Below are 15,556 nucleotides of genomic sequence, written 5' to 3' on the forward strand. Positions count from 1 at the left end.
TTCGTATTACAGATGTGAACGACAATTTCCTTAACAATTACATGTTATAGTTCGAGTTTCTTTTCTATTGTTGCAAACACAAATATAAATTAAAGTTTCTACGTCAATGTTTATTATTTGATTGTTTAAACAATATGTCAACCTGTATTATTACACTCCACGATCTTCAAAGTATACAACATTGATGGGTATTTGCAGATGGTGCTATTCTGTTTATATGTTTGGTAAAACTAAAGATATTTATTAATTTTAACCTATTTTGAAAAAAAAAAATAGTTGAAGATAATGTTTACTTCGAAATCAATATAATATTGGTTACTAACGATGAATGTTTTGTTCTATTTGTGTGCTAACATTTAATATTTTATACAACTTTCAACATTTTTCAACAATCATATGTTTGATAAAACTAAAGGTACTTATTGATTCTTACTTGTTTCATAAAACAATAATTAAGGATAGTGTTTACCTCGTCATCAATATAATATTGGTTACTAATGACGAATGTTTTCTAATTTTCATAAGCTAAAATTTTATATTTTTTGCAACTTTCAACACTTCTTAACTTTTATATGGTTTCCAAAGAATTGAATAACCATTCACTTCCTTTAACAAATTTGAGGGGTTGACATGTGAGTTCGGGGCCGTTATTTGAACCTAGCTATATGTTGATATATTTATAATTTCGTGGTTCTTCTTTGCCCATGAAATCAACCAAAAACGGTATCCAACGAATACTATTGAATCAACAGTACTCACACAATGAAAGCCAACGATAAATAACTACTTGTTCACGTCAGTAGAAGAGCTATATGACCAAAAAGTCTTTAATTGAAAAAATGGTCGGATGAAATGGTTATATGGCTAGCCAAACCTTATATATATATATAACAATGTCTAAAATACCGCAAAAAATTACTAAATTATACATGTATGTGAAATCGCCAAGTTGTCCGAAATAAACAATACACAATATTTTTCAATATAAAACGACTTTTGTAACTCTCAAATCGACCTTCGTACTATTTGTAACATTCAACTCGATACCTGACAACAAGTGAACAAATGACATATTTTGTTAATAGTAAACAATAAGATAAAACATGCTAGACAGAGGAACTGACGAGCAGTAATCTGAAATTTCTATGGACAACTTATATGTTGAATATGCAGGTATTTTTAAGGAAACAATCTGTGTTGACCTCTTAATTTTTTTCTTTTGGTTAGGAGTTCCTTCTTACACTTGTCAAAAAATATGGTCATTGACTCCCGATCATTAAATTTCACAGCAAGATATATATTGACAATGTTTTTTCCCTTAGCAATCCAAACTTTTCTGATTTAGTTCTATAATATATCTTCAAAAAAAAAAAAAAAAAACCAGGTTTAATCCACCATTTTCTACATTTGCAAATGCCTGTACCAAGTCAGGAATATGACAGTTCTTGTCCATTGGGTTTTGATGTGTTTTGTTATTTCATTTTGCCATGTGATTATTGACTTTTGATTTGATTTTCCTCTAAGTTCGGTATTTTTATGATTTTACTTTTTAAGAAACAGCATGCACCTCCACCTCATTGTATATGTATACCTCGAATTAAACAGAGGTCATCTAAGTACCAGGATCTTTTACGAAAAAGTAAATTATTATCAAATATCGAAAATTCTAAACGCAAAGTCCATAATCAAATGGCAAAATCAAAACATCAACCACATCAAACGAATGGATAACAATTATCATATTCCTGACTTGATATGGATAGTTCCTCACGTAGAGAATTATGAATTGGAACCTGTTTTGTAAGCTAATAAGGCTATCACTTGTATAACCATGATGACAGTCGCAAAAAAATTCCATTAGTGTGACAACACATGTGTGAACAAAATAAAATATAGTAGGTAAAAATGTCAAAAATATGGGTACAACAGTCATCATTTTGTTATAATATTATTCACTATACAAACAAACAAACCAAACTAGTATAGTTCAAAATTTTCAAGTTCCCCTACTATACTAGTAATATATTAACTTCACTTGAATATAGGATATACATTTAGAAAACAATTCGGTATTCAAGACATCGACCCAGTGGGTGTGAATAAACTCATCATATAAACCAGGATGGACATTTTGTATTTGCGCAGTAAGTGTCTTTTGAATTCCTCTCATCTGATAATATTAGAACTTACATACTTCGACGGAAAATATACCCAATCTAAAATGAACTATTCGTTACATTTCTAATATCTGATTTATAGCTTTAACATGATTAACTAAACTGAAAATCTGGCCTAATATTTAATTAAGAAAAAAAACTAATTATTGACAGTTTTGAAAGTTTTGTAATCTTTTATTTAACGCCAAACTAATCAAATCAGCCATGTACTGCAAACACTTTCACTTCACCAACATGGAGGTATTCTCTCCCCTTGATCGTTAACCTTACGTAACGTGCATATTTGGTATTATCGTTACATTTGAATATGAGACGGTCTCCATTGCGACCAGGTCCTTTGTAATGCGTACATAAATACATCTGATTGTGTGCAGATCCAATTGTTATGTCCAAGTCGTGTAGTCGTTCTCCTGATAATTGTGTTTTTTCCAAACCAATGAAACACAAAGTTAGTTCAATAGTAATGCAGAACAAAGCAAACAAGAAACAAAGTTTAAAAACATGTTAAAACTTGTGATAATTAGAACTAACTAGTTTGTGTTGTCCAATTGGTAACACCAAAAAAAAATGAATTAAAACTGTCTTTGGCAAATGTTAAGAGTAATATGGGTAGTATTATCATAATTAGAACGGGAAACGGTATGAAATTCGAAACTATATGGTGTACAAGTATGACAATCAAAAACACGTCATAAAATGTTGACAAGTATGCATAGATAAAAACTTATTATCAGTTACTTATGTTATCTAGCTACTAATACATGTATGTGAACTTATTGTTGAAGTTAGTATTTTGCTCAAGTGGTCACATTACTCACCACAACAATTTTTCCTATTGAAAATTTCTATCCTTTCTCTCTTGTATTCTTTCCCTAAGTCAACCTCCCAATAAGGGGCAGTGTCAAGTCCTGTATGTTTATGTGTGTCTAAATTTCCTTCGACAGCGGCACTGGCGTAAGCGTAATAATCTGAACTTTGCTTTGTTCGTTTTCCATATGCCACTTCACTCACAACTTCTCTTGGTTGTACGAAAATTGGCTCTGTGGTAAAAAAAATAGACATCAATGAAGTGACGCTAATCTATGACTTCATGAATTTAATTAAAAGTTGCGGCGAAATTAGAAAATTTAGAAAGTAACGACCCCCTGGACGACCGCTTTTTTATCTTGTCGAATTGCACTAGTTATACAACGAGGTTAACAACTTTTTTAGTTAAATTTAGTACTTTCTAATTTGTCAACGAATTCATCAAAATGTCATCCCTGACAAGTCTTTGTGTTTCAATCGAGATATGGAAGCAAAATTCCTCAGATGAAACATACATTAGAATGACATTGTTTTTGTAAATGCTTACCATTTAAAAAACTTCTACATATTGTTACATGTTTGTTTTTCGTTAATTATTTTTGCATATATTAGGCCTTTTAGTTTTCTCGTTTGAATTGTTTTACATTTCTCATCTCGGAACCTTTTATAGCTGACTATGCGGTAGTGGATTTTCTTACTGTCTAAGGCAGTACTTTAGTAAGGTGACCTATAATTATTAATTTCCGTGTCATTTGGTCTCTTGTCGAAAGTTGTCAATTTGGCAATTATACCATATCTTCTTTTTTATATTCTAGGTTAAAAGTTTTATTGATATTTCAGAACTTTTAGAAAATCAATAATATCTATTTTAGCTTTCTGTGTTGCTTTGCATGGTTGTTTTTCTTTTCTTTTGATATTAGTTCTGAATCGTTTGCTATTCTAGACATATGCAATTGTCCTGCAATGACAGAAATACTTTATAAATCTAATTAGTTCCTGGAGAACATTCTTTATATGCTTAAAAATATCGCAATATACACATGATACACGAATACATACATGTGGGAATTCTTCTAAAAAGTAAAATCACAAAAATACTGAACTCAGAGGAAAATCAATATGGAAAGTCCATAATCACATGGCAAAATCAAAAAACAAAACTCATCAAAAACGAATGGACAAGAACTGTCATATTCCTGACTTGGTACAGGCATTTTCAAATGTAATTCTTTTAGCATTTCAGATAACGTTGCAGTATTGCTGTTCGTCGTTGAGTGTAATTTTTGAAACATCTCTGAATTATATTCTTTTATAATTGACAAATAAGAAATCAGAAGAAAAGAGGACACAATCATCATATTTTCTTTATGTTTAAATGTTTTGATTTACCCACTTCATGACTTAATTTGTTGTTGCAATACTTTTCGAATGATGAAGGAGTCTATCATGTATATGAAAGTTCCAAGTTCTTAAATGAGACTTTTTTTTGTTATGAGATGATCATCGTTCACGCGCTTAACACGTCACCTGGTTTAGTCTTCAGGTAGATTAATTAGTTACTAATAAATGAATGGTTTTACCAGTTTGGTGGGAATTTTTTTTTGCAGTTTTTGAATATCAAATCTCTAAGTTGTTCAATATTTACAAGGCAATATGTCCAGATATAACAAGACCAATGGAACTATATGTATTTGGACGATGCAAAGAAGCAACTTGAAGGTTTAAATCCCAGAGTGTAAATGACTTGTTTTCCCACTTGTGATTGAAAATCCAGTATGCAATATGTTTTTATGGGTCCACAGAGCACCTGAAATATGATGCAGTTGAGGGCTGCAAAAGCTGCTTTAAATCGACTACACCAATGCAGACTTTTTTCAGAGATAATGATGTCCCTGAAAATGTCCATATAAATTGAATTTCTAAGCCGACCGTTACACTTCAGAATTATTTCAAATTGTAGACTTTGACACGTTTAAGAACATAGACAATGTAAATGACCATGATAATAGGTTTGGTAAAAGTATATGAATAGACAGTTGTACGTACATTCATGTTTGAGGTAATGAAGTAGTGTTTTCTTCTCAGGTTTTTGTGGAACATAAATCTAAGGTTGAAAACAGCTAAAGCCTTGTAAGTAAGTTTTAGTTAAGAAAACAACATGTTTGTCATCTTTAACCATTATGACAAAGGTGATTAAAGGCCATAGTAAACAATGTCTACAATTGTTGGAACCAATCTCTACTCAGAAAAAGGTTTTCAATAACGAAAGTTTTTGAGCTTTGATAATGTTATTGGAAAAAATAATTTCTAATATAAATATAAATAAGAAGATGTGGTATGATTGCCAATGAGACAACTATCCACAAAAGACCAAAATTACACACCCATTAACAAATATAGGTAACCGTACGGCCTTCATCAATGAACAATAAGCAATGGGCAATAAAGACTTCCCATAGGTTGATAAACATAGGAAAACACTCCCTCCGTCGACATGGTTTGAACACCTTAACTGTGCTTAGATTAAAGGAGATTACTTTCCAAACGATTACACTTATTGGAGAGTGATAATGTCTTGCCCTTTTAATAATCAATCAAATAATCCGTCTCATGATTATCCCGGTTCGCTGAAAAAGTTCAAAATTAATCTCCAATCTGGTGTGAAAGGAGTAAAGTATAGTATTTTGTATTTTTGTCGGAAAATAATAATGCTTGTTATTGGACATTTACTCTAATATGATCGTGCCATTTGCGGGAAGTAAAACAAAAGAACGCATTATGTGGAGAGTTTTCAGCGGAAGAGGTATTGTGCCAAGAAACTTGATCAAGGTAAGGTTAGGGTGACTTGGAGGACCACTTTAACATTTGAGATGGATAAATATTTTGAAACGAGTTCACTGTGATATTTCTACATTCATGATAATAAAAGCAAAACCCGATTATCAATTAATGGACTACACGAACATGCAACAATTGTAAAATTATTAAGTTCCAATGGTAGTGATAAAAACATGAATATTGTTTTATGTTAGAAATACTTTAAACTATTTAGATATTACGAACGATTTTTAAATACAGCCGATTGATTATTGCAATCTGATATTTTAGTTTGCTTCGAAATAAAACGTTCTACACATGTCTTCGTTGACATTATTAGAAATATCATGTTTACAGTTATGTCGATAAAATATAATTAACAGATATTTACTGCCACGCGATGTATACAGATAAGGTAAAATAAATCCAAAATTTATATTTGGAAGCCGTATGAATAAATTGTAAAAATATTGATAACTCAATTTAATAAAATGTACAATAATACTGCATTTGAACAACAATAATGTTGTCCTTTTACTTTTATTAACATTTTTATGTTTTGATATTCAAATAACTTGATGGTATTCTATTCAAAGGTAAAGCATTTTTACCAAATTTAAAGAAAAACGAATATACATGTACATGTATTATGGTATTAAAACAAATCGCGCTCTTGACGTACACACTTTTAGTTATTGTATCAATGATGAGGTTATTGTAATGTAATAACAAAGTACATAATCTAAATGAAATATATTAAACAAAAGTGGATTTTTTTTCCATTTCTGTATGAAAATAAAACATCTAGCTTAGTAATATAAGTAACATTAAACGAACGTTCCCTAATTATTCTCAGACTAATCATAGCATTTACACGTATTAAAATTGCAAAGCCAAGAGTTCTGGTCATTTTATATTACTTTTTTTAAACAATTACTCAACTATACTTTCAAATATATATGTCTGATTTATTTTGTAATTTCATCGTTCAGAGGAGAATGCATTCACAAGTTCTTGACGTCAGATTATGACCCTCCTTTCAAGCGGGCGTGACTGCATATCAAACGTGCCATTTGGCAAGACGGGCGTCAATTCTATATGTGTTTCACTGCTGAATGAATCATTTGTGTTTGGATAAAAACAGTCAAAAGGCCAAATTATTAGATATATAGTTAATTTCTCGACTGCATTGTACTACTTGAAATTTGATCTAAGACAATATGAGATACAGATATGCATCTATAAGACAGGAGCCAAACGACAAAACTAAATGAAAGACAGTCTTTTACAATAAATAGGTGTCATTTTGATATATATGTGAAGCTATTAATCTTTCAGAGTCTATGAAGATTTTGTATAGAGTAAACAAAATACTCAAATGTCTGCTTTAAAGACCCATGCATATGTAAGTGGATAGGTATAAATCAGGTCGGACTTTTTATTTATTAAAAGTAAGGACTGCGACAATTGAAATCAAAATTGGACGACAGCTGAAAACAGCCTCGAAGTAATCAAAATTTGTTTTATGACCCTTTAATCTTAAAGGCGATGTTTGTTTTATTTAGTATGATATAATTTTTTTTTATATCAATCGTGAATTTAAATTGTTTCGACATAGAAGAAACAATATTTCATATGATGAGAAACATTTCCCCACTCTACCCTTTTACAATTTAATCAATTGTATTAGTTAATGACATAATAAGTGAAAAGTAAGATACCACTTTATCATGAAGACATTATATACCAACAAAAAATACAGTACAAAATCAATGTTAGTATCGTAGAAATAAAATCCACCATAGACTAAGATACTGAAAGAAAAATGGAAGACAATTGAACTCAATCATTTCTCATCCTACGACTTAACATGATTTTGTAGAATTTTACACAAAAGAAGCGGACATCGTCAAACTTGAAATTTAACTTACAATATATCTGTTAAGAGGCAATGTCAGAGAGCACCAGGCAGGACTGTTCAACTAAAAAAAAATTAATTTGGTCAAACATATATTTTACCCTTTCAGTAAAACATACTGACTGGGAAAATATTTTTTTTTTTAAATTTGTGAATTTGACATTTTTTTTTAATGAAATTCAATATAAGAGCTCAAACTGCTAATTTTCATTGAAATGTATAGGGAAAAAGTCAGTTTCTAACCATTTTCAATGATTCATCATCGGGGGAAAACAACACTTATGACTAAACTACCTGTATGGAAGTCTAGTATTATGTTGGTGTAAAAATAATGAAAATAAAATTCTGGGTATCTTTTGGATTTTTTTCTAAAAATAAGGTAAAAAAATGCTAAAATAAGGAAAATTGAGAATATTGAGAAAAGCCAGTTTCTTACTGTTTTCAATTATCCGTCATCGGAGAAAAACAGCAGATATGACTAAACTACCTATATGGAAGTCTAATATTATGTTGGTGTTAAAAATAATAAAAATAAAATTTTTGGTATCTCTGTTTTTTTCCAAAAATAAGGTAAAAAAATGCTAAAATAAATTTTTTTTTTAACTTAATATATTCTGAACTCCCAACTGGCATGACCATACATCTTGTCCAATTAATTATTTTTTTTTTGGGGAGGGGGGGGAGGATTTAAAATAATTTTTCCAAGGTCAGCTTTCGTTAGAGGACGGACACAAGATGAATACATTAGTATATGCACATATATACTTGATAGTGACAAAATAAGCATGCTCTTGGTTTTTGCAAAATCAAATATGATATGCAGAGTGGTTTTTTCTTTATTAAAGGCTGTACCTATTACTATAAACTTTTACATTGTATGGTCTCTTACTGAAGAGTTCTCTCATTACAATTATACTTCATCTTCTGATTTTATTGTGTTCCATAGCAGTTTCTTCACAACCTTTGGAAATAGAAGCATTGTTTATCTTCATCACTTGGTTTGTATAAAAGTCAGAATAACCCAACAGATAATTCTTCCCAAACGTCACAAGGATTTTGACGTAAAGATAACTTTGATAGGTACCGTACATGTAGTTGTGAAATTGGCAATCATATCAAATCCCCCTTTTTTTATAAGATGGATATCTTGGCCTGATTAAATGTGACATATACTTAGCTACAGTGTTAACATAACAATTAGTTTATCATGTTTATTCAATCGATGGATTTTGAACAAGATTCAAATGCATGTACTGCACAAAACAAAAAATAAACAAGGGCATACCACAATGAAACTTATATAAAAAAAAAAAATTTCGGTGCACATATTTCTAAATAGCACAGAAATATTAACACAATTATTTTGAAAAATACAACTTTTGTCTTTATTTTCCTTTTAACATATTTGTTTTAATATACATTGATCCCATTTTCTGTTACTCTATAATAATTTGATTTTTTTTAATTAAGTTCAACAGATACACATCTTTTTTTTAATTCATATACATGATATTAACCCTTGCTTAACATAAATGACATATATAAATATTTGCCTATAAACACATGAAACATAATAAATATCTAAATAGTTTCAGAAGAAATTGAAATATTCTTTTAGACATCCATTAGTATTTTAAAAGATAAAGATCCATAAACAATAAAGTTGGTAGTCTTATAATTCTCCTCTATCAAAATTGTCATTTTCAACATAGATGTGTATCATTTACTGAAGAAACTGCCGAAATATTACCAAAAGTGAAACATATACATAAAAAACTTAAAACGTATTCAAATGTTATGTTGGTCACCTTGATTGTGCCAAACTGGTTACATTTTCACGTGTGTTTTTCTTTTAGCTCAGTCACCTGAAAAAAAAAAGGAAAGTTAAGCTATACATTTATACATCAGTGTTTTGCTTGAAAATGTTTTAAATTAATTATATTAAATAAGATGAATTTGAATATTATATATACATGTATTCAAGTACACATATTTGAAGTTTAATATAATTTTTTAGAGGATTTCACATTCAGAGCTTCATATTCATTTGTAGTGGGAGATTAAAACCCTTTTTGTATATCTGGAGTACATGGTCTAATTAATTTTTGTCTGTGTGTTCTGTGTGTTTTATTTTTTTCTTCAATTATGGTGACACGGGTCATCTAATAATTGTTTAACAGTTCAATTGTTATGCCTTCTTATTATGATTTGCATTATGTACATGTATGTACTGATGTATAATGTCTAGTATATATATACTGGATTTAAGATTCCACATACTTTATCTTATATGGTACTCTATCTAAATGAAGATAAACATGTAAAAAATGTACTTTAAGAGATAAACATGTTATAAAAAAATATTTGGTGTCCTGTCCATGATATATCATGTACTGTTTTAAGGTGGGAACAAACTGTATCATTTCCAGCTGAATCATCAAAACTTCTCACGGATGGCTTGAAATTCCTCATATTCCACATTTCCAGCAAATAGTGTGGCGAAATCAGACTAACACGGAATCCTTTTATATCTTTAATCAAATAACTAACAGTTATTTACAGTATGTACAGTTTGTAAACGTTAATAAATACCACATTGGAATAATCCGTCTTTTTCTTTCTAGTTCAACTGATAAAACTTCTATACTTCTGTTACTACTATTTTTACAATGACAATTATCCATAAAAACCCTTATCTTATATACTAAAATTATAAGAACATTCTAAATCTAGAACAAACTATAATTAACTAGAGAAATGGGAAATAATCTATTTTTAGTAACAGGGTAAATTCCGGAAATTGCCAAAGCTTTCTTGAACATAAATATATACAAGTACTTTCACTATCCATCTAGAATATTCTAGTATGATTCATTTACTATAATTAAAACAACAATGTAATTTTATATACACAATGTCAAAATAAAAGTCCAATGTCTTTATAATTGCGTACTATCGCAACACTCCAGAGGCCAAAGAAAGTTTATCATGATTCCAACTGTTCTTGTATCTTCTTCATTGCTGTTCGGGCTGCTTGTCTTTGTGTTCTCTCTCGTGTATGTTTAGTTTTGTCATTTATCAACTCAATATCCTTTTCCGTATTTGAGTTTTTTAAGCCCTCATAAATCTTCACATTCTATAGGATAAAGCATATTCAGAGCTCTGTTTAATGTCTTTCTATTAGGTAGCATAACTTTTCTAGATCTTATTTGTCCATCTCGACTACTAATTGACATATACGGCCAATTTTCCAACTTCCTCGTGGAAGGTTTTCCTTAATTAACACTATATCACCAACCTTAGCTGGAGTTTTGCTCTGAATTCTTCCACTCCTTAGTTTGTTGGCAGTTCTTTCACGTAGGCTAAGGAGATACTCATCTCTCCATGTTTTCCAAAACATATTTAGATGTTTCTGTCCTTTCTTCCATGTCAATAGCAATTTTTTAGCACTACTGATTTGCGGTAAGTATTCTGGATCTGTAGAATCTTCTTCGTTTTGATCTGGAAATCCTGTTTTAGGGTTCAGAGTTAGAAAGTTTGCTGGTGTAAGAATAATATTAGAATTTATGTCATCTCCAATATATACCAGTGGTCTTGAATTCACCACTGCTTCAGATTCAGCTAAGAGAGTTCTAAATTGTTCATTTGTTAGACATAACTTTCCAATTGTTTTCCGTAAACATCTTTTTACAATACCAATTAATTTTTCATAAAATCCACCCATCCAAGGTGCTAACTCAACAATGAATTGCCACTGAATTCCTTCATTTGCCATGTATGTTTGCATATCTGAATTCACTGTTACATCATTCCATGCTTCTTCTAAGGTATTGCTAGCTAACTTGAACTGGGATCCGTTATCTGAAATAATTTGTTTTGGGTTACCCCAGCGAGCAATGAACCTTCGAAAGCCTAGTAAGAACTCCTCTGCTGACATGTCTTGCATTAATTTCATATGTATGGCTCTAACCACTAGACATGTATATAAGCAAACCCATACTGTTTTGCTTCCAGTGTCTGATTTCACAAAAAATGGTCCAAAATAGTCTACTCCTGTATATGTAAATGGGGCTGACTCGTTTACTCGTTTCTTTGGAAGTGGAGGCATTAATGGCATTTTATATGGTCCGCCTTCACACCGTTTGCAGATTGTACATTTTCTCAAAACTCTTTTTACTTCTGAACGTCCTTGTGGAATCCAGTATGTTTGACGCATCGCTGATAAAGTTTGTGAGACACCAACATGAAAGTTTTTTCTGTGCATGCTTTCAATTAACAGTTCAGTAACTTTGTTTTTCTTTGGAAGTAATATTGGTGTTTTTGCCCCTTCTGACAGTTGAGCAGCTCCTAATCTACCAATACACCTGATCGCATTTTCCTGGTCTAAAATGAGTCCAAACTGACTTTCTAAGTTGTGTCTTTTATTTTCTTTAATTGCTAGCATCACTTCACCAAAACATTGTTTTTGAACAGATTTTATCCACAATAACTTTGCGTGTTCTAGCTCTGCAGCTGTTAGAGGACCAGATATCGTCTCTTTATTTAACCGTTTAATAAATCTCAATACCCAAGCTGATACTCTGATCAAGCGGATAAATGAGGAAAATCTGCTACAATCAATGTCTAACAGATACCCAACACTAGATTTCGAATTTCTAACACTGTTTGTTTCTCCGTCAGGACCCTCTCCAGCAAGCAATTTTGCTTCATGTAATACTTTAGATACCTTGTATTCTGCTTCAATCGAATTTTGATTGTCAACACTTATATTGTGAGGATCCCATCTAGGCCACTCAGTTCTGTGTTTTGTTAACCAAGAGGGACCATGCCACCATTGGCTGTTTTCTTTTAATAGTGATACTGTTGTGCCTCTGCTTGCAATATCAGCTGGATTTTCCTTCGTATAGACGTACTGAAATTGAATGTCGTGTTGCTGCCTAATCTCCTTTATTCTATTATCAACAAATGTTGCTAGAGTTTTTTTCGATCCTATCCAGTGTAAAACACATTGAGAATCTGTCCACAAAATTGTCTCACAGATAGGAAGTTTTAATTGCTTCTTAACAAAGTCAATGCAACGGACACCAATGACAACTGCTAATAACTCAAGTCGTGGTAAAGTTATTTTCTTATTTGGTACCAGGCGTGTCTTGGAAAACAGTAAATCAATTTTACATAAGTTGTCTTCCCTGAGTTGATGTAGATAAACAGCAGAAGCATATGCTTTGGTTGAAGCATCGCAAAAGCATAGTAATCTGAACGTTACTGTACCTGGTAGCCCAATAGCTCTAGGAATATGATATTCCTGAATCTCATCTAAATCAAAAGAGATTTCTTTCCATTGCTGAATATCTTTCTCTGTCAGTTGTTCATCCCATTCCATTTCCTTGTTCCACAACATTTGGAGGAAAAGCTTGGTTCTTAAAGTCACTGGTGTAAAAAATCCAAGTGGATCAAACACAGAAGCCACTCTCTGTAATACTTCTCTTTTGGTGGTTGGAAACATGTTATCATTTCTTGCACTGTTCACCGTCAATGTATCATCTTTTATTGTCCAAGTTAATCCAAGAACCTTTAATTTTTCTCTATTCGCCTGGTCTTCCTTGGGAATGCATTTTAAAAATTGCTGTGAATTTGATGCCCATTTTCTTAAGTTCATTGATGCATCACTGAATATTTGTTTTGCCTCTTTATTCTTTATGTAATGTAACTGCATTCTCTGTCGAATTCACTCCAGTAATTACATTATCCACATAAATGTTTTCTCTAATATTTGCTGCTGTTGCATTTTTGTATGTGTCAAGGTGATAGTCCAAAGTTGCTGCAAGTAGGAAAGGACTTGATATAACTCCAAATGGCACCCTGCAAAATCTGTAAACTTGTACATTGTTTTCTACAGTTGGATGATTAATGTTTCTTAGCCAAAAAAATCTGGTTGCATCTCTGTCATTTTTTTGTAGTTCAATTTGGAGAAATGCCTTTTCAATATCAGCAACTACTGCAATTTTGTTCATTCGAAAACGCAACAAGAGTCCACATAAATCTTGTAACATTACTGGTCCTCTGTGCAGGCAATCATTCAAACTTTTATTCTCTTGTTTTGATTTGGCAGACGCATCATAAACTATCCTTACTTTAGTTGTAGGTTTGGTTGGGTCAACTACAGCATGATGTGGTATGTAATGTTTGATTCCGGTATCCTTACTACATTGGTTAGACACTTTTTCTATGATGCCCTTTTTGCACTGATCTTGAATAATCTCATCATACTTGTTTAATATGTCAGGATTGTTCTTCATTTTCTGAAAAAGTGACTTTAGTCTTCCGTATGCAAGTTCCCTATTTTCAGGAAGTTCCGGTAATTTTTCTTTCCATGGCCAGGCTACTTGATATCTTCCATTTTCCATTTTGAGTGAGGTGACAAAGTTACTCAAAGTATTTTCGTCGTCTGATGCATATGGACAATCTTGTATTCCAATAGTTTCCAATTTCCAGAAATCTTCAATGGAAGGCTTGATTTGAAGACACGTGTCAATTGTAGAGTGAAGACAGCATTCTGTTAAAGTTAATAAGCCATTTACTGTCATGGACATTTTGTTCTCACTTTCTTCATCACTTAATTGTGACCTTCCTGTAAGAATCCATCCTAGCTTAGAACCAAGTAGATAAAGCCCTTGTTGAAAATCTATTTTCTGTGGCAATATGATATCTAAATAATAATCATTTCCGATAAGAATCTCTATTGTTGAACTTTCTAAGCTACTAGGCAGTGTGTCAGCAAGTTGCAGATTGTTACATAAGTATTTCACATTTTCACATACATCCATTTGTAGAGGTCTTCTTAGTATTGATCCTGTTATCTTAGGAACAACATTAGCATCAATAAGCATACAAACTCCATCGTTTAGTCTGATCTTTAATGACACCTTTTGTGTTCTTAATGTTTTTGGCTTATCTGCACCAAATGTTACAAGAGATATCTCCTCTGTAGCCTTCTTCTTCAAGTTTAATCTCTTGGCCGAATTTTCTGTTATATATGTTCGCTGAGATCCGGAGTCCATTAATAGTCTTACTATTTCTGTTTCATTAACTTCTGTATTTGACACAGTTGTTTGAGCTGTCTGCATCAAAACTATATCCCCGGAGGACAACAAGCTATTCTCTGGTACGTTCTCTTCACTTGAAGCTATTTCACACATTTCATCAGCTAGATGTGAAACTTCTTTATGTTGAGAGGGAATTTTCTTCGGGCATAGACTTCTATGGTGTCCCCTTTTCTGTTTGCAATGATAGCATGCTTTTTCAAATTTACAGTCTCTACTAACATGTCCTGGCTTCAGGCAGGTATAGCAACTACCCTTGATTTTCTGCTTTCTGTCTTCAATTGTACTGAACTTTCTGCACTCATCACTCCAGTGGTGTCCATCACAATATCTGCATACCATTGAGTTTCCACTGCCTGCGTTTTTTCCAAATGGCTTTATTGTCATCAGAGCTTCTGCAGATAAGTGTTTTCTTTGTTGAAAATTACTGTTGTTTGACTGGATTTTAGACTGCTGTTTTTCTTCAGAACTGGGACCAGTATGTGTTTCCTTAGACTGACTTTCTGCAGCACTGTCTCAACTTCCCTACTGTCCATCTTTCACTGTTACCTTTCTGTATTTCAAGTTGAATAAGAACTTCCGTTGGTAGCTTAGATGTTATCATCGAGATGAATACATCTTGGGTTACATCTTGATGCATTGCGTCCAAACTACGTAAGTGTCGTTCCAAGTCATCATAAAGTCTACGTAGATGTGTAGTTTGATTTGAAGCTGACTGAAGGTTTATTAAATCT

At 31.9% G+C, this 15,556-nt stretch overlaps 2 protein-coding genes across 2 annotated transcripts; both read right to left on the bottom strand.

Annotated features, from left to right (window-relative positions):
- Window positions 1-10,924: 10,924 nt before the first annotated feature.
- Window positions 10,925-13,378, bottom strand: LOC134684733 (uncharacterized). Its single transcript, XM_063544040.1, has one exon. It carries the CDS (start codon window positions 13,376-13,378, stop codon window positions 10,925-10,927), a length of 2,454 nt encoding a protein of 817 aa, XP_063400110.1.
- Window positions 13,379-13,409: 31 nt separating this feature from the next.
- On the bottom strand, window positions 13,410-15,209 carry LOC134684734 (uncharacterized). Its single transcript, XM_063544041.1, has one exon. It carries the CDS (start codon window positions 15,207-15,209, stop codon window positions 13,410-13,412), a length of 1,800 nt encoding a protein of 599 aa, XP_063400111.1.
- Window positions 15,210-15,556: the final 347 nt, after the last annotated feature.

This window comes from Mytilus trossulus, chromosome 9 (assembly GCF_036588685.1).
Source record: "Mytilus trossulus isolate FHL-02 chromosome 9, PNRI_Mtr1.1.1.hap1, whole genome shotgun sequence".
Lineage (NCBI taxonomy): Eukaryota > Metazoa > Mollusca > Bivalvia > Mytilida > Mytilidae > Mytilus > Mytilus trossulus.